General features: G+C 54.0%; 2 protein-coding genes across 2 annotated transcripts; one reads left to right on the forward strand and one right to left on the reverse strand.

The window, feature by feature from the left end:
- Positions 1-3,186: 3,186 nt before the first annotated feature.
- Positions 3,187-4,135, forward strand: LOC115910118 (olfactory receptor 5V1-like). The gene is given in 2 exon segments (XM_030959977.1): positions 3,187-3,498; positions 3,500-4,135. Coding segments are annotated over 2 exon segments (948 nt in total).
- Positions 4,136-7,806: 3,671 nt separating this feature from the next.
- LOC115910252 (hematopoietic lineage cell-specific protein-like) lies at positions 7,807-21,644 on the reverse strand. Its single transcript, XM_030960235.1, has 15 exons — positions 21,570-21,644; positions 19,315-19,398; positions 18,037-18,110; positions 17,765-17,894; positions 16,459-16,569; positions 16,025-16,079; positions 15,499-15,609; positions 14,793-14,903; positions 14,062-14,117; positions 11,595-11,664; positions 11,214-11,350; positions 10,508-10,624; positions 9,700-10,009; positions 8,911-8,982; positions 7,807-8,183 (listed from the first exon to the last, which is right to left on the reverse strand). Exons 2-15 carry the CDS (start codon positions 19,396-19,398, stop codon positions 8,047-8,049), a joined length of 1,575 nt encoding a protein of 524 aa, XP_030816095.1. The 5' UTR covers positions 21,570-21,644; the 3' UTR covers positions 7,807-8,046.
- Between the last annotated feature and the right edge of the window lie 977 nt (positions 21,645-22,621).

The following is a 22,621-nucleotide window of genomic DNA, read 5'->3' on the forward strand; positions in this document are numbered from 1 at the left end:
TTAACATTTCACAAGTTCATGGAGATTTGATTTACTGCTGCACACCACTGGCCAGGTTTGATATCCATCAAGAGACCAGAGGGGGACACAAACATGATATTTATTATCCTAAAGGCTGTTCTGAAGACGTGGACTACCAGAACTGAAGTTTCTGGCATCCAGGGAGACTTCAGTATATTTTAATATTTGTGCTAAGTACTGGTGGTCTCAGAAAAGTCTCTTTTCAAATATCAAAGTGGGAGGGGGTTTCTGCAAGTGCTGCCAGGATGTGCCTTCCCTAAAACCTTGGGAAAGTGACCAGGCTGTATTGGAATGCCATGGCACCAAGTTTCTGTGTGAAACAAGGAAATGCTCGTCACTGCCACAAGCAAAAGTTTAATTTTGTAAACTCAAAGCAAATGAGTGAAAAAGTCCCATAACCGTGGCCCCTCTGCCCTGCCAGCTCAGCTGCCCTGCCTGAGAGCTGCTCGAGAAAGGCAGAGCCCAGAGTCAGTGTTCCATGTGCACACAGGACACAGATCCACAGCTACACACACACACAGGGCCACAGCCACAGCTGCTCTTTTTTTACACTTGCTGCTTATCTTTTTCAGCCCCAGACACTCTCTGACCTGCATTTCCCCTCAGTGAGGCTGCCCCTCCCTTGGTATCTGTGCTGGATTTCCACAGAGTGTTCATCCCCATCTGGGGCTGTACCTACACTTTCCCTACTTCCCAGAAGATGTTACTGTTCATCCTCTCATCTCTTGACACTGCAGATCCAGAGTTTATGCATGGACCATCTCCTCTGCCCCACCATCAGGAGCAGAAGCTGCAAGGACACTGAGGCAATAGTGCTTCCCTGCTGCAGAAACATCCCGGCGCTCTCTCGACCTCCAGATTCACTCCCTGCAGCAGCCCTCGTTTCTGGCAATACAGGGTGAACTCCAGCTGAACTCTCCTTTTTCAGGAATAGCTCCAGGCTCTGAGCAGGCAGTGCTCACCCAGCCATTTCACTGAGCTGGAGCCATCTCACTGCTGAGCCCTTCAAACCGCTGGGCACTGCTTGGTGCCTTCTGTGTTCAGCCAGTGCCACTGCTAGCGCTCTGTCCCTCCTGTCCAAGTCCTCTCCCGGCCTCTGGACCACATCAGCTCCCCCAGAGATCTGTGCCTTGGGCTGGGTGGGCACGGTTAGCACAGGCAGTGAGAGCACAGGGAGCGTAGGTGCCATGCAGTCACCTCCTCTGTGCCCCTACAGCCGTGGTGCTGCCAGCCTGGCCAAAGGCCAGCCCATCACTGCTCCTCTCTGCTGACTGGGGCAGGTGCAGGCACCTCACAGCCCTGCAACAGGTAAGATGGGGCTGTAGGAAGGACTTGGCACCCAGGAGCTGCAGCTCCCAGCTCCTCCAGCAGCCTCCCCCCGTGCCCAGGTGCCGAAGAGCTGCAAGGCTGGAGCACGAGTCCGGCACTGCTCGGCACCTGGCACAGCCCGGGCAAGGCTGGAGGTCAGCATGGGGACTGTGTCACAAGGGCTTGGTCCCGTGGGCTCAGCTCCCACTGCTGCAGGCTGCTGGGTGCTGCTCCTCGCTCCTGTCCCTCAGCAGGAGCCACCTCTGGAAGCCACTCCCCAGGGCCCCCTCCGGGTTAAAAGCTTCTGCTGCGCTTACAGCACTGAGGACACATACACGGGCTTCTTCTCACGCAGGTAAGACAAACCAGCCAGCACCTGGGGCATGGCTGCCACATGGAACATAGGACAGCACCTGGGGACAGCTTACTAAGGACTAGGTGCATCCAGTCTCTGCTCTTGGCTGTGGAGGTGAGGAGGGGTGAGAGGGCAGGGCTTCACCAGGACCCTGTGTCGTGCACTGCTGGGAGGAACCTGGTGCTGGCCCCCAGGGCTCTGGGTGGTCTGGGCAGGCTCTGGCTGCTGCTGCTGCCTCCAATAGAAGCATCCAGTCCTTTCCAAGAGAAATGAATCCCGTGTTGTTATCTGCTCCCTCAGTTCAGCTGTGCCCTCGCACTGGGCCACGGCTATGCCCAAGGCTCAGGACCCACCTCCCAGGGCTGAGTGCTCCAGGCTGCCTGCTCTGCTCACCTGAGTGGGTACAGGTGCAGTGGCTTGCTGAGGAGAACCACATCCTCCTGCAGAGCAGCTTCCCTGTGTGGGTACGAAGCACAAATGTGCTCCTGCACCAACAGAGCTGGGTCTCTGGCTGGCTCACATGGCACTGTCACAAAGGTCTCTCCCACCTCCTGAGGGAAGGACAGGAACCTGCCTGGCACTGGTGGCATTTGTGTTCCCTCTCTGCTCCCCATCCAGCCTTTCTGGCCTTGTCTTTTTTTTGCTCACTGCATTTGCCCACTGAAGCACCTTGGCCCTGTCCATGGAGTCCATGGCAGGGGCAGGGTGGGCAGCAGCAGCCCTGGCTGGATGTGCCCAGCGCACGCCACCCCCTTTAGCCCCTGGCTGAAGTTCTGAACCAGAAATGCTTCCTCAGGCCTCCTCCATCTCTTGGACATGGTAGTGAGCAAACCCCTTGTGTCAGGGTGAAAATTGAAATAGGATGATGGAAAAAAGGTGGGGAGTTCCAGGCCAGGAGATCCCTGCTGGCTTAAATTTTCCTGTGGCTCAGCAAACTCCATGTGATGAGTTGCTCTTTGTTGGAACCTGTAAGTGGAACCCCTGCTTTGTGAAAGCTGGTTATTACAGAGCAGGAAACAGGATAAAGAAAAAAAAATTAATTGGTGCAGGGTGATGCCATATTCCCGGGCTGGGGAAGAGCAAGTTCAGTGACAGCATCTAGGAGATGCTGTGACCTGACCAGGGGCAGGGAAACATTTACTCAGAATAAATACATCCAGGAGGGGGAGAGACACATGCTTGAAAAAGTCATCAGGACGAGGGGCTGGGTAGGCAAAGAACTCCAAGAGGTGTGGGTGGATGCCCCCTGGTCTTGGGTTTTTCTGTGTGCTTCTTCTGCAGTCAGGTACCCAACCTGGGACGGCAGCTCTTTGGACTCCAAAATCCCAGCATGTGTGAAATCTGAACTCAGGAAACTTTCACCCACCAGGGAGATGGGATCAGAGCCGTACCATTAGGGACCCCCTTGCCTCACTGGGGGCTGTGCTCTAGTTTCCTGGCTCACAGTCGGGGAGAGAGCCTCCTCAGGGCTTACTTCTGCCCAAAGCCGGACAGCTTGCCCCATGGCAGGTATGAACCAGACACAGGTGACGGAGTTTGTGCTCCTGGGCTTTTCCCATGGCCGGCCCTTCCTCTTTGCTCTTTTCCTGGCCATTTACCTGGCCACGCTGCTGGGCAACTCTGCAATACTCTTGCTCGTGTCCCTGGATCACCACCTCCACAGCCCCATGTACTTCTTCCTCGGTCACCTGTCCTGCCTGGACCTTTGCTACTCCTCAGTGACGGTGCCCAAGATTCTGGCGAACGCTTTGCGCCCGCGGGCCACCATCTCCTACGGGGGGTGCCTGGTGCAGATGTTCCTGCTGATGTGGTGTCGCGGGGGCCGAGTGCGCGCTGCTGGCCCTCATGGCCTACGACCGCTTTGCCGCCGTGTGCCAGCCCCTGCGCTACTGCCAGGCCCTGCGCCGCAGCACCTGTGCCGCCGCCGCCGCCAGCTGCTGGCTCTGGGGGCTGCTGGACTCGGCCGTGCACACGCTCCTGGCGGCCCGGCTCTCCTTCTGCGGGGCTGCCCGGCTCCAGCACATCTTCTGCGATGTGCCGCCACTGCTGGGGGCCGCCTGCAGCGACACCCGCCCCAACCAGCTGGCCCTCCACATCTCCAGCATCTTCGTGGGACTCAGTCCCTTCCTGCTCGTCGTCATCTCCTACCTTTGCATCCTGGCCACCGTCCTTGGCATGCCGCTGGCCACCAGCCGGCACAAGGCCTTCTCCACCTGCTCCACACATCTGATCGTGGTCACCCTGTACTTCGTGGCAGCCAACCTGAACTACAACCGGCCCAGCTCGGGCTACTCCCCGGCAGCCGACACGCTGGTCTCTGTGCTCTACTGCATCATCATCCCCATGCTGAACCCCCTCGTCTACAGCCTCCGCAACCGGGAGGTGTGGGGGGCCCTGCGGAAGGCCGTGCGGGTGGGTGCCACACCAGGCTCCCCAGGCAGCAACGCCTGAGCAGTGCCAGGGCTGCCACAGGCTGCCAACACTGCAAAGTCCATCTGTGGGACGTCTGCGGCAGCACAGCGAGCCTGGGGCTCCCAGCCCAAGCACGTGGCACACTGCTATCGCTCATTTCACCCTCTGCGCATCACTGAGAGCAGAATGGCAAAATAAAGCCAGGAACAAGGCTACAGGTCCAGGATTCCGTCTTTATTTTCCAGATGCCGTGTGCTGAGCTCGGCACAGGATGTGCTGCAGCTGTGCGACTGCCAGGCAGCTCTGCAAAAGGCAAATTCATGTGGAGCCAGACATGTGCTGGCCCTGAGCATAGCCACGAGCTCTGCCTCAGGACTGCCCCAGGTCTTGAGTCAGGCTCTGTGCACAAAAAGGGCAGTGCCTTAGACTGCAAAACCTGGCCTGGGCAAGAGGGGCTGTCCCACCATCCACTGTCCCCATGTGCCTTGGCTTCAAATCTGATGTCTGCTGGGTTTCCCCAGGCTGCCAGGGAGGCTCTGCAGCACTCTGTACATAAGCACAGCGGCTTGCACAGGCCACCCACGGCCTCAGTGCTGCACTCAGACACGGAGGTCTTGGCACTGAGCTGAGAGCTGGTGGCACTGAACTCCTCACCAGAAATGCTTTGCTTTATGGCCAGAAAAATTTCCCTGTGCAGCTGTGGTGTGTGCTGTGGCTCTGGGTGACGCTGGCTGAGGACTGGCTGGGGGCCTGCAGCTGGGTCCAAGCTCAAATGATTCTGTGGCTGTGGGGGCAGCAGCCAAATCTGCAGGTGTGCGCATGAAGCACATGAGCAGAGCCAGGAGCACGGGCTCACTGGGGCAAGGGAGATGACACAGGCAGGTGACACCTGCAGTCACACAACCTGCGTTGGCTGGACCCAAACGCGCTCATCTGTAGCTCAGTTACCAAGAGATACCCAACAGAATCTAATCTGTTCCCAAAGAAACCCACTGGAGAGTCAGAGCTGGGAGTAGGAGGCACACAGCCTTGTTGAGAGAAAGCAGTTTGCCATTTCTTAGTGCACAACACATGCTGATTTTACGCTTCAGGGAAAGAAACGTTTCTGTAACCCGCCTGTTGGGTTGGGCTGTTGCTCCTATCCAGACAGGCTGTGAGCCCCTCAGCCCTCCTCGCTATACACCCCTCTGGATTCTAAAAAGTCCTTGAAGCACCCTCAGTCCAGTGTCATTGGACACATCAGTCTGACCAGTGGACACCTTTCTAAGGAGCCCCTGGAAGGGGACAGCAGGAAACAGCAGAAACCACACAAGGAAAAAGACTGGGGAAGTTGCCTCAGAGAAACAAAACACCCACAGCACTCCAAACAAAAACCCCAAAATCAACCAACCAGAAACCCAAACAAGAAACCTCCAGAAAAGTTACATTAAAATTGATAATTTTTAACCTGAATCCCAATGCACCTTTCCTGTGACAGACAGACAGCACTGGGTGTTCCCAGGATCAAACGCTGAGCAGGAATGCCACACTCCTGCACAGGTAGTGCAGGCTTGGTCAACTGCAGGGTGGTCCAGAACTCACCTGCGAACCACACTGCACTCTAAAGCTTTAGTGCCACAGAGGCAGCCTCTGCACACACTGCTGGCAGTGGCAGTGATGGGGTGTGTTCCCACAGCACCTCAGGTGTTTCTGCAGCCTCTCAGGTGTGTTCCCACAGCCCCTCAGCCCCTCAGGTGTGCTCCCACAGCCCCTCCGTCCCACAGCCCCTCAGGTGCTGTTCTACTCAGCTGTCCCTGGTTTATTCCTGCTGTGATGGTACCTGCATCCCACAGAGGAACAATTCCCACAGCTGAACATCCACCTAAGAGGTACCGGCTTGAGGGAGGGCTTTACTTTTGCATTTCTGAAAACTGTTTTTTAAACATTAGCAATAAAATGTTTCCTCCTGTCCTACTTCCCACATGCCCCCAGCCTTTTCCTCACATCTGTGATGAAGAGTCAGGCTTTTCAGGAGCCTCCAGCAGGCACAGAGGACATGAGCTGTCACAGAATCACTGGGACACAGTTTGAGCCAGGCCAGGGCAGAAGCTGGGAGTGAGGGCACAGCCCCAAGGACAGACACACCTGTGCCCAAAAGGGTCCCACAGACCATGTTCATGTTTCTCTGGTCCACACTGCAAACACGGCTCATCCTAAAAATGGAAACCCTTCCTTGGAATAAACACAAATTTGGCTTTCTCACGGCTCTTTTCCCTGACCCCTGATTAGGATGAGATCCAGGGCCACAACAACTGCCAAAGGTCCCACAGCTCACATCCCTTCTGCCTTGCCTGGGCTAGATTTTGTATTTCTGCTCTGGGAATTGCCCCACTGGGAACAGGAGACTCTCCCACAGGCTTGCTGGCTGACAGGTGGGGCAGCCTAGATAGAAGAGACCTTGCATTGCACTCATATGCTCTTAAACCATCCCACCTTTCCCACCTGGAAGTGGATGGGAATCAAAATCCTCTTGGGCATAAGACAAAACATTCCCTCTGGCACTGCCAATTTGCTCCTTGATATTTCTGTGAATGTGGATATACCAAGCTGAGCCAAATGAAGCTGATAACACAGGAAAGGCTAAAGCAGAGAGAGGCTGCTGTGATTTGACACTGGCCAAATGCCAGGCACCCACAAAAGTCACTCACTCACCTGCCACAGAGGAGAGAAAAATTTAAATGAGAGTTCATGACTTAAGGACTGTGAGAAAACACTTCACGCCATGGTCTCACCATGGCCTGCAGAGGAATCTCAGCTCTGGCACCTGGTGCACCTCCTGCCCTTCCTTCCCCACTGACCTTGCTGTCTTCAGGTTGTTTCCCTCACATGTTCTCACCTCCCCCTCTTCTCTGGCTGGAAAAAACCAAAACAAACTGTGCCCACTTTGTTTTGATCTTCTTCTTCAATATGTGATTCACAAGAGGTGGAATGTGTTGGTTTTGCACAGCCTGGTTTTTGGTAGTGGGGGGCACAGAGGTGGCTTCTGTGGGAAGATGCTGGAAGCTTCCACCATGTCCAGCAGAGCCAACCTCTGGTGGCTCTGAAAATTCCACAGGGAATGCAGAGATCCACCCCCAGCCTGTGGGGATCCACGGAGGATGCAGAGATCCACCCCCAGCCCACGGGATCCATGGGGGATGCAGAGATCCACCCCCAGCCCACGGGATCCACAGAGGATGCAGAGATCCACCCCCAGCCGTGGGGATCCATAGGGGATGCAGAGATCCACCCCCAGCCCACGGGATCCACAGAGGATGCAGAGATCCACCCCCAGCCCATGGGTGAGGTGCCCGTGGCAGAGCAGGTGATGCCTGGAGGAGGCTGTGATCCAGTGGGAGCCCGGTGGAGAGAGGGGCCCTGCTCCCAGGCTGGAGCAGCCTGTCCTTGGAGGGCTGCATCCCGTGGAACAGTGACCCTCACTGCAGCACTTTTGGGAGGACTGCTGCTCATGAGAGTGGACCTGCGTCAGAGAAGTTCACATAGAGCTGTCTCCCGTGGGAGGAACCTCACGATCTCACAGGGGAAGGACTCCTCTCCCAGAGCAGTGGAAGAAAATCTCAGTGATGAAACAACCAAAACTCCCATGCCCTGTCTCCCTGCACTGCTGGTGGGAAGGAGGGAGGAGTAGGGGGAAAAAACGTGTTTTAAGGGCTTCTTTTATTTCTCATTATCCTCCTCTGACTCTGTTAGTAATAATATCACTTTGTACCTCTAAGTCAAGCCTATTTTGCCCTTGGAGTGTTTTCTCCCAGTCCTTAGCTCACAAAGCCTTCAATATATTTTTCTCTCCTCTGCAAAGTTGTGGCAGAGGAGGGTGAATGAGTGACTTTTGCAGGTGTCTGGCATTTGGCCAGTGTCAAACCATGACAGAGGCAAAAGTTGGGAGGGAAGCAGCTTGCACTGTGCTAATTTCATTGCAGAAGCTTCACATAATTTGCTGGGAAGAGGCCGACTCTGCCATGGCACTGTCCCCGCCACCAGCCTTCATCCACCATCTCAATGTGCGTGATTGTGTCATCAGGATCAAAAGAAATCTCATCATCTCCATCTGCAAAAATTTTCAAGAAAAGACAGTCACAATGCAAAGAGAACCCCAGAGAGAGCTGGTTCACATTCTTCTTCCCACCTTCCCCCAGGCAGGAGAAGACAGAACAAGTGCTCTGATAACCCCAAGAGTTCATCTCACCCAACCCCATCCCACAGCACAGATAAAGCAGAGAAAGAGCAAGACCTCACAGATGAAAGATGAAGTTTCTCTGTTCCTGTCCTGCTCTGGGCCAGGACAAGGCTAATTTTTTGCAGTTGTTGGGAGGGGCCATGGCCATGACACGGAGGTTGTCATTCCCACGGTGGGGAAAAGGGACTCTCGATTCCAAGGAACACTGGGTTGAGAAAATGTGGTGGAGGGAGCCACCCAATATTGTCTATTAGTGGGTGTTTTTCCATGTGAAAAATTTCTTTTCTTATATCTTTTGTTATTAACATTGTTGCTGTTACTTTTCACTTTCTTATTGCTGTTTCCAAAATTCTTGTTATCTCAACCTGTGATCTTTGCCTTTTTGCATCTCCAATTGGAGAGAAGTGATGCATGCTGGGAGTTCTAAACTGGACAGGAATACCATTCCTACACCATGATGTTCCCAGGCCAGGTCTCATTCTGCTTCCCAGGAGGAAGAAATGTAAACCACCAGGTCCCATCCTTTCCCCGCTGCAGTGAACCCCCACGCACAGCCCTGCGGGCACAGCGCCGTCCCCAGCGCTGGGGGCAGACCCACCTCCCTGGTAATCATAGAGAGCCACTGCGCACATCCCGGAGCTCTGCCCCTCAGGAGCATGGTCCATGTTCCCTGCAGGACACAGGACACACAGATGAGACAGAGGCTGAAGCATCCACACAGTCCTGGTCAGTGCCACCCTCCAGCCCAGCTCTGGGGAAGCACCTGTCAGCAAGGAGAGGTGCACCACAGCCCAGAGCAAGGACTGACTTCCCTCCCCTCCAGCTGGGTCCTGATGTTCATGCTCCTGTCCCAGGAAAAAGGCTGGGAATAACTCCAACCTCTTCACTTGCCAGCAATGCCAGCTGTGATGGAAGCACTGACAGCAGCCCATGCAGTTTGCTCCTGTGCGTGCAGAAAGGCTCCCTGCACTCCTCACACCAGAGCCTCCACCAGAGCAGGTCGCAGGAACAGCAGCCATATGACAAATGGGCTGAACCAGAGGCACCCCCAAGCCCCAGGGCAGGACTTGCCAGGAAACTGCAGCCAGAGCATTGGTCCACACCCAGCTTCTGCCAGGCCTGTGGCAGCCTCCTGCCTAGACCCTGATCCAGCAGATTCCTGCTGTCCAGTCCAGCATCCCATGCAGCTCATCTGCACCTTAGAGCTGGGCAGGGGAGCGGGACACAGCCAAGTCTCTATCACAGAAGCTGCTATCCTGACCGTAGATTTTATCCTGACAGTAGATTTCAGGATAAAAATTCCCTCTGCAGTTTGTCCCATACATCCAGTGAGGTTAGTGGACAGGTACAAGCTTCCCAAGACATGGGCTATTCCATCAGTACTCACCCAGGTGGGGATGGCTCTGTCTGGGCTCCTGAGGAAGGATCACCTCATAGTCTTCATCTCCATCTCCTCCAAAGTCGTAGGTGGCATCCAGCTTTCCCAGTGGGGCTGGCAGCTCCTCGTACTCAGCACCTCCACTGGTGCTGTCACAGTAGTCAGAGGGCTCTGGCAGCTCCTCATAGTCTCCACCAACATCCAAACTTACATCGTAGGTGGGCTGACCCTGGCTGGGGACCTTGCACAGCTCCACATCCAGATCTGCTGGCCTTGGTGGCAAAGTGGGTGGTACTTCTTCATCCTCCCTTCTGGCCTCCTGCCGTGAGGTTGGAAAGGGACAGCAAAGTCACCTGCAAGGCACCCACCACAGGCAGCTCTTTGGTGACTCCCAGCACCTGACACAAGGGAGCCCCTTTACTGCTGCCAGGGCACAAAAGGAGCACCATTCCCTGCACACCAGGGAAACAGCTGAGCTGCTCGGGCTGTGCTGAACCAGCAGCTGGGATTGTCCCAGAGACCCTTAGGACTCACATGTCTGAACTCTGTTCATACTTCACCACAGCCAGTGGTAGTGCCACTGCACTGACTCGCTCCCAGAGCTTGTCCCATGGGGTCAGCAGTGTCCCATGGGGTCAGGTGCTGTGCAGCCATGGCCCATCCCCAGCCCAGTGCTCCCCCTTATCCTTCCAAAGCCTCCCGCACCCTGTGGCTATGCTCCACCTCCTCCTGCAGGGCTGCACATAAAGCACAGCTCCTGCCAGGTGCAATCCCATCTTCCTGCTCCCCTCCCAGCTCTCCCAGGCTGCCTTGGTACCTGCTCTCCTGGTGACATGGGCTGGTCCCCAGCAGCGCCCCTGGGTCCCCCTGCTGGCACGGCTGCAGGGGCTGCCCCAGTCCCAGCGGGCTCCTTCTCTCTCGGAGGGATTTCCTGCTGGAGAAAAGCCATCAGACTGCTCAGTCCATTTGAACAATGGCTGTTCACGTTCCCAACAGAGCAACTCAGAATGTTCTCCTCCACCTACAAACCTGCTCTGGGCCTGGGCACTCGCAGGTTGGTGACAACAGCTGGGCAGCCCCAAAGAGGAGCAATGTGGAGGGGACAGCTCCACCGTTAACACCCCTCTGTCCTCTGAGTGCAGGAACAGCACCAGGGGGAAGGTAGGTAAACACAGGGGCTGGGGGCCATATCCAGTTTGCTGGGATGCATCCCACATAGACTGCTGGGATAGCAGTGCTGGGGAGCAGTAACCACACTGTTTGCCAGGCACCTGAGGCAAAAGAAGCTGAGGCCAGAGCACAGGTTGAGTGCAGGTATGTCCTTGTACGAGTGTTTGGTGTGCTGAAAAGGAAAGTCCTGTGACAACTGTAAGCTCAGTGGACATTCTTGGCAGATGCAGGGAAGCAGTTCAGGTAGGAGGTTACCCTCAAGAGACCAGACAGAAGGACATGGAGCTGCGAGGCTCCGAAGAAAAGTCTGTGTCACGAGTGTTGGAGGCCACGGCAAGACAGCCCTGGCTCACCTGCTGCTGAGCCCGCCGGTGCTCCCGGGGCTGCCGCCTCAGCCGCTCCTCCTGGGCCTGCCTCCTGCTCTCCTCCTCCGCCGACTGCGCCATGTGCTCAAACCGCAGCCGCAGGCTGCTGGTGCCACTGCAGGCTCCTGTGAGGAGACAGCTGATTGACCCAGCCCTGTGTCCTTCCTTCCACCACCCCAAGCATCCAGGAGAAACCCAGACCTCTGCCTCTTCCAGAGAAACTTGCAGTCAGCCTCCTTCTCCTGCCCTCCAGCACAGGTTAAACCCCTATCCCACCACAGCACACACCTGCCAGCAGGCCGCCACAGAAGGACTGTGAGGCCCACAGCTTCCTAAGCCCAGGGTCAGGTCTCAGGTCTCAGGTCTCACCTGCCTCCAGGGGTCTTGTTTTCTCATAGGAGGAGGCAGGAGCTGCCATCTCATCAAAGCCAGCTGCACTCTGCAAGAGGAAGTGAAGGAACTGTTCAGCCCATTGGGCAATGCCAGTGCTGGCTTTGGGTACTGATGATGGCAGGCTTTGTTCCCAGGTATGTTTGTCCTCACCTGCACACCTGCCCTGGCCCTGTGGGGGCTGTTGGCTGCAGTCCCCCCTTCTGACACCTCCCTGTCCTGGGGATGTGCCTGCTGCCCCCCAGCCAAGGACACAGGTGTCCCTGCCCAAGAGAGCTGGACAGGTGCTGTGGAGCCCAGCGGGGAAGGCTGAGCACTGACACAGGACAGCAGCACTGGGGATACTCCCTGTACCATAGCAAGGAGTTGGGGGGATGCCTGGGGGGATGCCTGGCCATCTGCCTCTTCCCCAGGCCCAGGGACAGTGTGCATCCACCCCGGCACTCCCTGTGGCATGAGGCCTGAAAACACTTCCCTGCTGGACACACAGCTGCTGCCTCACCTGCCACCTGTGTGCAGTGGCACAGGCTGGAAAGCAGCACCTGTGTGCAAATACCTGCGGCACCACCGGCTTCAGGAGGGATGGAGAGAGGCTGGACTGGGAACAGGATTGGTGGGGGAGGGTGCAGGAAGGCCAAAGTGATATATAAAAGGCTTAAGGGTTTATCTGCTTTCATGAGAAAATTATTTCATGCAAAAAGGAACGAGCAGGTAGGACCCACTTCTCAGCCTGACACTTTACAGCAGGTGCTGCCTGCAGGCGTCACAATAGGCTGGTGGCCGACTGTGGCAGCAGCTCTCTGGCCGCAGAGAGCAAGGCACAACTTTCCCAGGCGTTTTCCTGGGGAAGGCTGTGAGAAGATGAGAGAAAAGAATGTTAAACAATTCTTATCTTCATTTATTGTACTTGTTGTTGTGAACATGTAGAATGTGTTACGGAGATTTCTTTAATAAAGGGTGATTTCTTGACAGGCCGCTAGTGATAGTGTTTCGATTCAATTGACCAGTCTGGTCTGTCTGTATTGGACTGTCTGCAAAGGACAATGAGCTTCTTAATAAGCATAGTATAGTATAATAAAGCGATTGATCAGACCTCTAGAATCATGGAGTCAATGCTAATTATTACCTGGGAGGGACCCATGCTACGATAGCTGACTGCAGCCATGGAGCCCAACAGCAGCTCTGCCCTCCCTGCAGAAAATGCACCTGAGCAGGTAAACCAGCCTGCAGGCTCAGAACCAGGTGTCCACAGGTCACAGCAGAAGCCTGGACATGCTGTGTATATGACAGCATTTTTATTTTGTGTGAGCTTTAGTCTGATACTGAGTGTCCAGAACTTAACCAAAGGGGAGTTCAGGCTGCCTGAGAGTCTGTTATGCTCTTCTCTGGTGCAGCAAACTCAGCATTTCTCACTTCCTAAGGACCAGGCAATCTGAAACTTAGTTACTTGCCCAAATAATCCTTATTTTTACCATGTTTGTTTATGCTTCGGTATTCTTAAAATACACAAATTCATGTTCACTTTCAGCCAAACAAGAACTGCTTATCTCCTCTCTGCATCCTGCTTCCCAAAAGAGCCACAACCCTTTTACCCAGCCCTCATGTGCTTTTGCACGTTGTTTTTGACCACATACAAGGTGTGCGTTTTGTCAGTGCACCTCCATTTGCTGCGGTTAAATTCAGAGCTAGCACTAATCTCTTCTGAGGGCAGGACACCATTCCCTCTCTGGGGCAGGCCCAGCCAGCACGCAGCACGGACAGGACCATGGCGGTGCTTTCAGTGTGCTTGCATCCTCCCCTGCTTCCTCGAGCTCCCGAGGACAGTGGCGCTGCTGCTGTACCAAACACAGCCCTGTGCCCCCAGCAAAGGAAGGAGGTTTCAGCGAAGGCACCCTCCCTCCTCTCCCAAATGCCCAAAGCCCCAGGATCTGCATCTTTTAGGCTATCACATGCATGCAGATCACAGCCACTCTGGACCCCCTCTGGGGACCAAGCCCTCCGGGCAGCCTGCCAAGCACAGAACTGGTCTCAGTGCCTCGCTCTGAGATGGGACTGTAGATTTGCCTGGTGTCAGCCCAAACAGAAAACCTGAACCAGCAACTTGGTGACCTCTTCTCATGCACAGCAGATTGATCTATGCCAATCCCATTCCTGCTGGAGTTTGTCAAGGTGCGCAGGAAGATTTAGCACCTGAGCAGACCATGAGGCACTCCTTGATAGGAGTGAAAAACCTGCAGAGGGTAACAAACAGCAGAGCAGTGAGAGGTGACAGAGAGTGCCATGAGGAATTCCTGCATCACAGTCTCCCCAGGCTGCATTCCTCTGCACCCTCTGGTTCCATAGCTCTGCACTGGGATCTCAGTTCCACTGGGGGGAATCTCTTCTCTTTCAGCTGGGCAAAAAGCAGTGGTTACAAGGAAGCAATTGCAGGCTGCAGCAGTCTTACCTTATCCACTCTATCCTTCTGGACCCCATAACGGCCTCCAAACCCCTTGGCATAGTCTACATTGAAAAAAAAAAATGTTATTTTAGAGTATTTTGTATTTTGTGTGCACCTCTGACTTCAGTATGCTGTGACCAGTGAAATGAGTTTGCACGTGTTATCTCTAGTTAATTCCATACGTGATGAGACACAGATAAAGCTAAGTGCTCTGGACAGTAGCTTTTAGGACTAATCCCTCCCTCCTTTCAGCTGAGGGCACAGGCGTGCAGGGCTGTAGCTGCCAACCCGAGCCCAAGGCACCAGGGTGAGGCCAGTCCCCTCAGCTGAGTGCAGCTGGCCCTGTTCAAACATGCTGCACACAAGGCACTCCTGGGATCTGCTCTGCCTCATTCCTCTGTGAGAGCTCATCACTTCAGAGTGTGTCTCGTGTGTGCAAAGAGCAAATCTGTGTGGAATCGGGGCAGGGAGGTTACAATGAGCTCATGGTTAGGAACGTCCCTCGCAGGGAAAGGCAGAGCCTGGGAGTCCTGACTGAGGGACCCACACTGAGTGTCCTCCACTGATCCAAGCTCCCACCGACTCTGCCCTTGTGCTCTGGGGTTCACTGCGTCTGCAACGTGCTGGACACATTCTGCTTTCAGCAGCTGGATCTCTTACTACGAACCACAAGCTCCAGACACAGGTCTGTGTGTGCTCCAAGGAAACTGCTACTACCTCTGGCAATATTGCCTGACCTCTTTGGGATGCATGGGGCTGCACTTCTTCCTGGTGGTCCCAGCCAAGGGCATTCTTGTCCTGACGATCCCTCTGGACCCCAAACTTCCCACCAAAGCCCACAGAATAGTCTTCAGCCACAGGAATCCAGATCAGGGCATGGAAGAGAACACACAAGGGAGGGAAGGAGACAAGTGGCAGCAGTGTGAGCTCAGGCTGTTCTCACAGCAGTGCGAGCTCAGGCTGTTCTCACAGGTTTTCCATGCCCAGAACTTAGAGAAAGACATGGAACAAGCCAGATTTCCCTGCCGGTGTTGCAGCAACCGCCCTCCCTCCTCCCTGGGATATGCCACCCGCTATTAGCACCTGCCTGAGCTTCCCCTTCACCCTTCCTTTGGTGATATGCTGTCCAAGAGATCCCTGTGCCCACAGAACTCTTCTGCTCCTCTTCCTTTAGCCTGAACTCTTTTTAGCAGCCATGCACTGTGCAATGGCTTTCCTCATCTGGCCCTTCCCAACAGCTCCCTGTAGCTCTTCTGCCATTCTTGCAGCAGATTGCAAACGGCCTGCACTGCCCTGCAAGTGTCCATAGTACCAGTGGGCACAGTCCCCAGCTCCAGCCCTGACACTGCCTGCTCCCCCCTCCTCAGCTGGCTCCCCCACCAGCACCCTCAGCCCCTCCAGCTCCCTCAGTTTTCCCCAGCTCACCTGGCTGCCAGGGCTCACCTTTCTGAGAGTCATGCTTCTCTGCCTGGCTCTTGTAGTCAAATCCCACAGCTGCTTTGTCCACCTTATCCCTTTCCACTCCGTAACGGCCACCAAAGCCCTTGGAGTAATCTGAGGTGGAGCATGGAGTCAAATGCTGTCCCCAGCATGAGGCTGGTGAGGAGAGGACAGGGAGCAGCACTGGGGAGGAGCCCCAGGGAGAAGGCAGAGATTATGGAAAACACCACAGAAAGTGAAGGGTTGGAGGGGACAGGGTGGATGGTAGGAAGCACCATGGATGAGAGCCCACAGGAATGGGAGCACAAGGCAAACGGGCAAAGGGCACCAGGAGACACAGCAGGCCAGGAGGAAAGAAGAAAACAGACATGCCAAGGACAGTGGCACATGGGGCCACAAGGGAGACGGACTGGTAACAGAATCTGAAACAAGAGACAGGAGACTGTGCCACAGCCAACAGCACAGGATACTGGGAGCAGAAGAGAAGCTCGGCAAAGAGTCAAGGGGCCACATATGCCCACGGACTTGCCTTTCTGGGACGAGTGTTTCTCCACCTCACTCTTGTATTCAAAGCCCACTGCTGACTGGAACAAGAAGGGGAGGACTGTCAGTCATCCTGAGGGCCAAGATGGGTCTCAGCCTCCCTCCCTTGGGGCCAGGCTGTCACTGGCTGCCTGTCTTATGCTGCAGCACACGAGGGCAAACACCACAGCCCCTGGAGAAACAGTGTTCTGCCTGGGTGGGACAGGCCCACCACAGCAGGGCACACCAGCTACCTCCACAGGTGCCCCACACCGTGGGGCCACTGCCCTCACACCAGCTGAGCTGTGCTTCAGCGAGACCAGGGCACAGGGCACGCCCTGCATGCCCTGAGCTTTGAGAACAGCCCAGGCTGGCCCGTGGCAGTGCTCCAGGGCCAGCACAAGCCACAGGTGTGGATTTCAGTTGCACTGTCCAACACACCTTATCGGCTCGGTCCCGCTGGACTCCGAACTTGCCACCAAAGCCCTGGGCTGCATCTGTCTGCGAGGAGTGCTTCCCAACATCAGCAACGTATTCGTGTCCCACTGCACACTGAGAGGAGAGAATGTGACGTGAGCATCCATGGGGGACAGGCAGAGGCACCACAGCTGCTCCCACACGCTGCTGGCATGCTCGCAGCCACAGGTGGCAGGTCCACGCTGGCTGGGCCATGGTGCCCAGGCTCTCCACGTGGCCTTTGCCAGCAGCAGCTCTGCTCAGAGGCCTGGCAGGAGCCTCGAGGGCTGGCATCTCAGAAACGTCCCCACTGCCAGTTCATTAAGCACAGCGTGGGATGCTGAATGCCACCTGCTCTCAAGTGCTGGTGGAGTTGCATGGTGGATAATCACAGGGTAGACCAAGAGAAAAGTGCAGACAGGCACATAGAACCAAGAACTCCAGGCAGAGCTCAGGCATCCATCTCCTGTTTCTGTATCTGACAGTGAGGGCCAGCAAACCTGGCCACAGGCCAAGCCAGGAACCCACTCTCCCTGCTGGAGGTGCCGTGGCCAGGAACCACAGACACTCTATGCCACAATGGAACAGCTGCGCTCAGACTCTGCTGGACCACAGTGAGGGTGCTCCTGTTGAGCAAGTTTTGGCCTTTGTCCAGTTTCACCAGGATGCTGCAAGTGTTCAGCTTCTGCCCCTTTTCCTGAGGAGCGTGTGCAGTTCCTGACTACAACAGCTCTGGCAGGGAGAGCAGGGAATTTTTCAGGACAGTCTTTCTCACCCTGCCATCCTGGTATTGTTCAGTCCCACAGTGACCACACCTATGGAACTCTATCTAAACATCTCACTTCTGAGAAAGACACATTAAATGCTGAAAGGCATAGGAAGAAGCGTGATAATGATTATCACAAAACATAGACCAGATCTGATGTCTAGGGCTTTATCTCAGGGAGATATGAGCCCTCTAATGCAGAATATGAGGAGGGAATTACTACACATCAGTTCTGCAAGAACAAGTAGGGAGGCACCAGATTTAATTTTTAAGCAGCAGGCTTGAACAGCCCCAGAAAGCCTTTCACAGCTAAAGGGAGCATTGCAAAGAAGTTGTAGAGACGAGTTACACAAATGAATTCAAATAGATCCTGGAGACAGACTATGGGCTAGCAGGACATGTGTGAATCCATGCAAACTCTCCATACTCTCCCTTCAGGGTCAGGCCAGAAAACAGAGATACCCCCTCCTTTATGAGAAAAGCACTTTTCCACTGAGGCTCAGGGAAGCCTCGCACAGCTGTTACCTTATCCATTCGGTCTTGCTCCGTTCCAAATTTGCCCCCATAGCCATAGGATGCCTTGGGGCCAGTCTCCAGCTCCTTCTTCTTGATGACCTCGTGTTCCTCTGATACCTTGTTCCTCAGCTGATGGATGCTGGAGACAGAGACAGGGCAGGGAGGTGTGGGATTTTGCAGAGCCAAAGCCCAGCAGGACATACAGGCAGGACCAGCTGTGCTGTGTCCCCGCGGGGCCGCTCCCCCCGGCCCGGTCCCGGTCCCGGTCCCGCTGCACTCACTCGATGTGCCCGGCGCGGCCAGAGCCCTCGATGGTTTTGGCTCCCCAGCGCTGCTCCTGCTCGGAGATGTCGTTCTGCGGACGAACCGCGGCCGTCAGCCCCGGCCCGCACGGGGCTCGCTGCGCTCCGTCGCACCCGGCACGGCCCGGGGGTCCCGCGCCCCATCCCCGCCGGGCCGGGGGCTCCGACCCACCCCGCCGAGCCGGGGCGGTGCCGGCATGTGCGGAATTCACTGTTCGGGAAATCACTCGAGAAACCGCAGTGACCCCAGCCCTCGGGCCTGGCCATCACGGCCTTGTGTTGTAGCTTTGTGGATGCTCTGAACATATATGCGATAAAGTGAAGCATCAATAAAGTATTTACTAATATACAATAAAGCTGAAAATATGTATTGTGAAATAGAATGAAAAAGTTAATACAAAGTCTTATTGTGTTTACACTTAGTTTGAATGCTTCCACAAATAGAAGAAATAAAGTAAGCAAAAAAATTTGACAGTGTAGACTTTTCCTAAAACATTAATAACTTGAAACTATGAGAAAGGAATTTGATTTTCTGCCCCAAACTAGATTTTTTAATGGAAATATTTAGGCAAGACTGAACCTCACAAACACAGGACTCTTGTCCAACAGGAGAGGCTTATTAGGAAAGTAATAGAGAAACAAATGGAAAATGAAAATCATGATCCTGTATGAATGCAGAGGGTTCCCCAGCCTGAACCCTTCTGCTCTCTCACCAGCTCAACTCAGAGTTGAACTAGATAGAAAACAAGAGTATAAGAGGCAGAGAGTTGCACCTGCACAAGCTGACTGTAAGCAGAGTAGGATTTTTCACCTGGAAAAAAGGTAAATGAGGGAAATCCTGCATCCTGTTCAGTAATGAACAGTATGAGAAACAGAAAATTTATTTGCTGTGTCTTGTAACATATGTTGTAGAGAGGACAAGGGAGTTAACCCTTGTAACGAGGGAGTTTCTTAAACTAGCAGGTTTGAGAAACCCTGCATATTCTGTACTCCTAAAGTGTCATTACTTGTGGCCAGACATGGGGTATGCAATGGTGTAGGAAGTTCTGGAAACTAAACCTGGAGATATGTCAGAAGTGGCTGAGACAGGTGAGCTGGCAGTGCCTGCGAAGAGCTGATGGCACTCGGCTGACCCTGCCCTGCCCGCAGAGCTGCAGCCCTGCCGAGCCCCGAGCCCTGCCCCAGCAGCGAGAGCCCAGGGCCAGGAGCTCTCCACACCCCACCATCGGTGGAACAGTTTCCACACCAGACACTCACCACGAAATCAGGGTCCGTGTCCCAGTCGTCTCCCTCGGCCTCCACCTTCACTGACACGTTGTGTCCCACAACTGCTTTCCACATCTGCACAACAAGGACATGCTGTCACCCAGGGTGGCCGCACACGGCCACAGCTGGCTCACATTCAGTCACAGCAGAACCTGGGCTGGAAGGGGCCCTTACAGGCCACCTGTCCTCACACATCTGTCCCTCGTATAGCACAGGACACCCCAAGATAGCTGCTCCTGAGCCCCAGCATGTCTTACAGCAAAGCACACAAGGAATATAGGTGTAAACCATGGACTTGGTGCACCCTGACTGCAGTGGGAACACACACATTATAATGCAAACGAATGCTGGCATCCAGTTACCAGAATCTGCTTTTCCAACACACATTAATTTCTGTGCTGTGGGAGGCTGTTCCCTGAGTTATCCCTGCTATTAGTTCCGTTGCACACACCATGGCATGCTCCAACACCATGACACTGTGCTGTTGGAACTGAGGTGGATTCCTCAAGCCTCCGTCTGCTTTTCAACGTTTTAATCCCTGTCCGTAGACTAGAGAGGGGTCAGAGCAAGGCTGGACAGTGGTGTGACAGAGCCGGTGCTGTGTGGGGTTCATGTCTGTCATGTGGAGAAAATGGGAAATGGGGCTAAAAGCACTCAAGATGTAGGGCTAAACTGGCTGAGGCTGTGGTGGAACTGCTTCTGCAGGCCTGGAGGAAGTGATGGGCCCAGGAAGAGGAAGTTAAAAGTAATGTGAAATCTAAAACTGCTACATTTCATTTTCAAGGTGACAGTGAAAAAAACAAGATGAAAAAGCCCCCCCGCCCCCGAAACTACTGAGTTTTTCCAAAATGAGAGACAGAGAGGAAAGATTAGTTTGCTGCCCCTACACCCCAGAGCAATCACTCTCATCAGAGCTCCATCCCTTCATATCTCACCCCTTTTTCTGCCTGCAGTATAGAGAAACTGCAAGTTCTCTGTGTCACCCAAAGCAGCTTTTTTGTGGGGCAGAGAGAAAGATGGAAGAGAATGTGCAGGAAAGACTGAGCTGAGCCCTGTTCTCCATCACACCAAACTGTGACCAAATCAGCAGGAAGGAACAGAGCTCCTGTGTGCTGGATCTTCAGTTAACAGCAGCTTTTACCATGTGCTCAGCTATGCTAACCCCTCACTCCCATGGCTGTGTGGAAGCCTCAGACAGCCCTGAGCTCTTGGGGCAGTTGCCCTCCGTGAAAGCAAATTGCTTATGCTGAATAATTAATAATTCTCTGTTTATGCTAAGTAATTAACTGTCCCACATCAAAATGGGACTGCTTAAGTGAGTAACCTTCCGGTTTAGTGAGTGCACTGCTCAGTTCCAAGCTGTCCTTTCCAGAGAACCAGCGCTGTAAGATCAGGGAGCGAAGAGAACAGAAACCAAATAAGCACAGCAGTGATGATTCTTTCTTTTGTTAAACGAAGGCCAGGTAGTCAGCTAAGAGAGAAGATGAAGGGCTAAGGCAGACACACAGCGCAGACCCGGTTTTAGGCCTTCTCCAGATGCCTCAGGATCACAGCCAGTCTGTAACATTGCCCACTGACAGCAATCCAGTGCCAAACTGGATACAGTTAATTGCAATTAGAAGCAGGGGCTGTGGAAACGCTCATGTGGACAACACAGCCCCTTCTAACACCTTTCTTCTCCTTTTCCTGTCTCTCATTTTTTGGCATCTCTCGCACCAAAGATTTTTAAAGTTTGTTGCTCATTTTTGTAAAGCATAAACCGGCAATAATAACCAGCTAGCACAGGGCTGCTCATCATCAGGGCAGCTGATTTGAGCTCAAATAAGATGGTGCAAGGTTTTAAATACTGCTGTAAATGGTTCTTGACCACCCATTCTCCAAAGCCACTTGCCATGCATTGTGGGAACCATAACAAACCACAGGCTGTCATCTCATCACAGGGCTCTGTCATATGAGAAATATCAGCCAGGGTAGCATATCAATCCTTTTTTGTTCCATTTTCCCCTAGGAAAACATCCACTACAGCACAAATATAGGGCTACCACACAGCACAGTCGTGCTGGTAGATTTGGAAATGTGGTTTTTTAGAGCCTCAAACACAAGAACCACAATGATGACAGGACAACAGCCTGAGAAGCAAATGTCGAGCATTGTCCACTTAAACATGCTCTTAGCCCACCAAAAACTACACTTTTTTGTAGTAATTTCTCACTTTCTACTCCCAAAACCCCCTCAAGTTTTCTTACCTTTAAAGGCTCACCAGTTCCTGCTGGCAAACTTGCTGCTTTTTGCTCAGGCACCTGCTGCCAGTGTCAGCTTTGGGCCTGTGTCTGCTCTGAGTTCCTGTTTTAACTTCAGCACTTTTCACTTCCTGCACCCCAGCCCCCAGCTCTGCTCAAGTCGTGAGTCCCAGAGCTGGCCCCAGGGCTGCAGTTCCCCTGCAGGCTGCCTCTGCCCTGAAACACCAATGCAGTGCAGACACACGGTTCCCCCATCAGCACACTGGAGCCCATCAGATCCCAGCACACTTGTGTTTTAAAGAAGAGTCTCAGATGGGTATAAAAACCTGGTGGAGGCACAAATTCTGGAGCCACGTCTTGAGCATGCCTTTTATTTTCAATATCTCTCGCCACTACTTGGGGGCTTGAGGAGAATACTAACTGTGCTCCTGAACCTTTTCCCATTCTGCCCCGGGGCCTGAAAACTGCTTTGATCAAACTTGGGCTTCTTGTAGCAGCAACACCAGTACCCACATGAGAAAACCAGAGTGCGCACAGTCCAAAGGCTGCACTGAACTGAAGTCAGCTGTCCAGTGACATCTGTGTCTCGGGCTCCTGGGGGGCAGCAAGCACGCCTGAAAAGAGTCTAGCACAGGGGTGCTTTCATTGTGCTCAGGAGCAACTTACCTGTGATTGCACCCTCTGTTGTTTCTCCTCAGCACTGGCCTTAATGCAGCTCTCATTATCAGGGGTGGGTTGATCTGCCCAGGGTGAGGGCACCTGCACAGGTTCCTCACACCTCATCATGAGCTTTGTCTGCCATTCCCAGATCCTCACAGCTGTCCTGTAAAGGGAGCCGAGAGGATCAGGAGGGACCCCTTTAGAGTTCCATGCAGTAACTTGTACCCAGCCCTCCCTACACCCCTGATGCTGCCTTCTTCCTGGCACATAACCAGACCTGTCCCAGCCTCAGTGGTGCTGCTGAACTGGCGTGGGTGTCCGAGGATGACAGAGCACAGCTTTGTTGGCTGACCTTCCTTCTCAGCCTTTATTGAAGATAGATCAAAAATCAAGGCAGG

This window comes from Camarhynchus parvulus, chromosome 1A, assembly GCF_901933205.1.
Source record: "Camarhynchus parvulus chromosome 1A, STF_HiC, whole genome shotgun sequence".
Lineage (NCBI taxonomy): Eukaryota > Metazoa > Chordata > Aves > Passeriformes > Thraupidae > Camarhynchus > Camarhynchus parvulus.

Coding starts and splice junctions, on each gene's coding strand:
- LOC115910252 (XM_030960235.1), bottom strand. CDS start 19,398: ATGTGGAAAGCAGTTGTGGGACACAACGTGTCAGTGAAGGTGGAGGCC. Junction 16,570..17,764: donor AGCAAGACCGAATGGATAAG/GTAACAGCTGTG, acceptor CTCTCCTCTCAG/TGTGCAGTGGGACACGAATA. Junction 14,118..14,792: donor GCCCCATGCATCCCAAAGAG/GTCAGGCAATAT, acceptor TTTTCAATGTAG/ACTATGCCAAGGGGTTTGGA.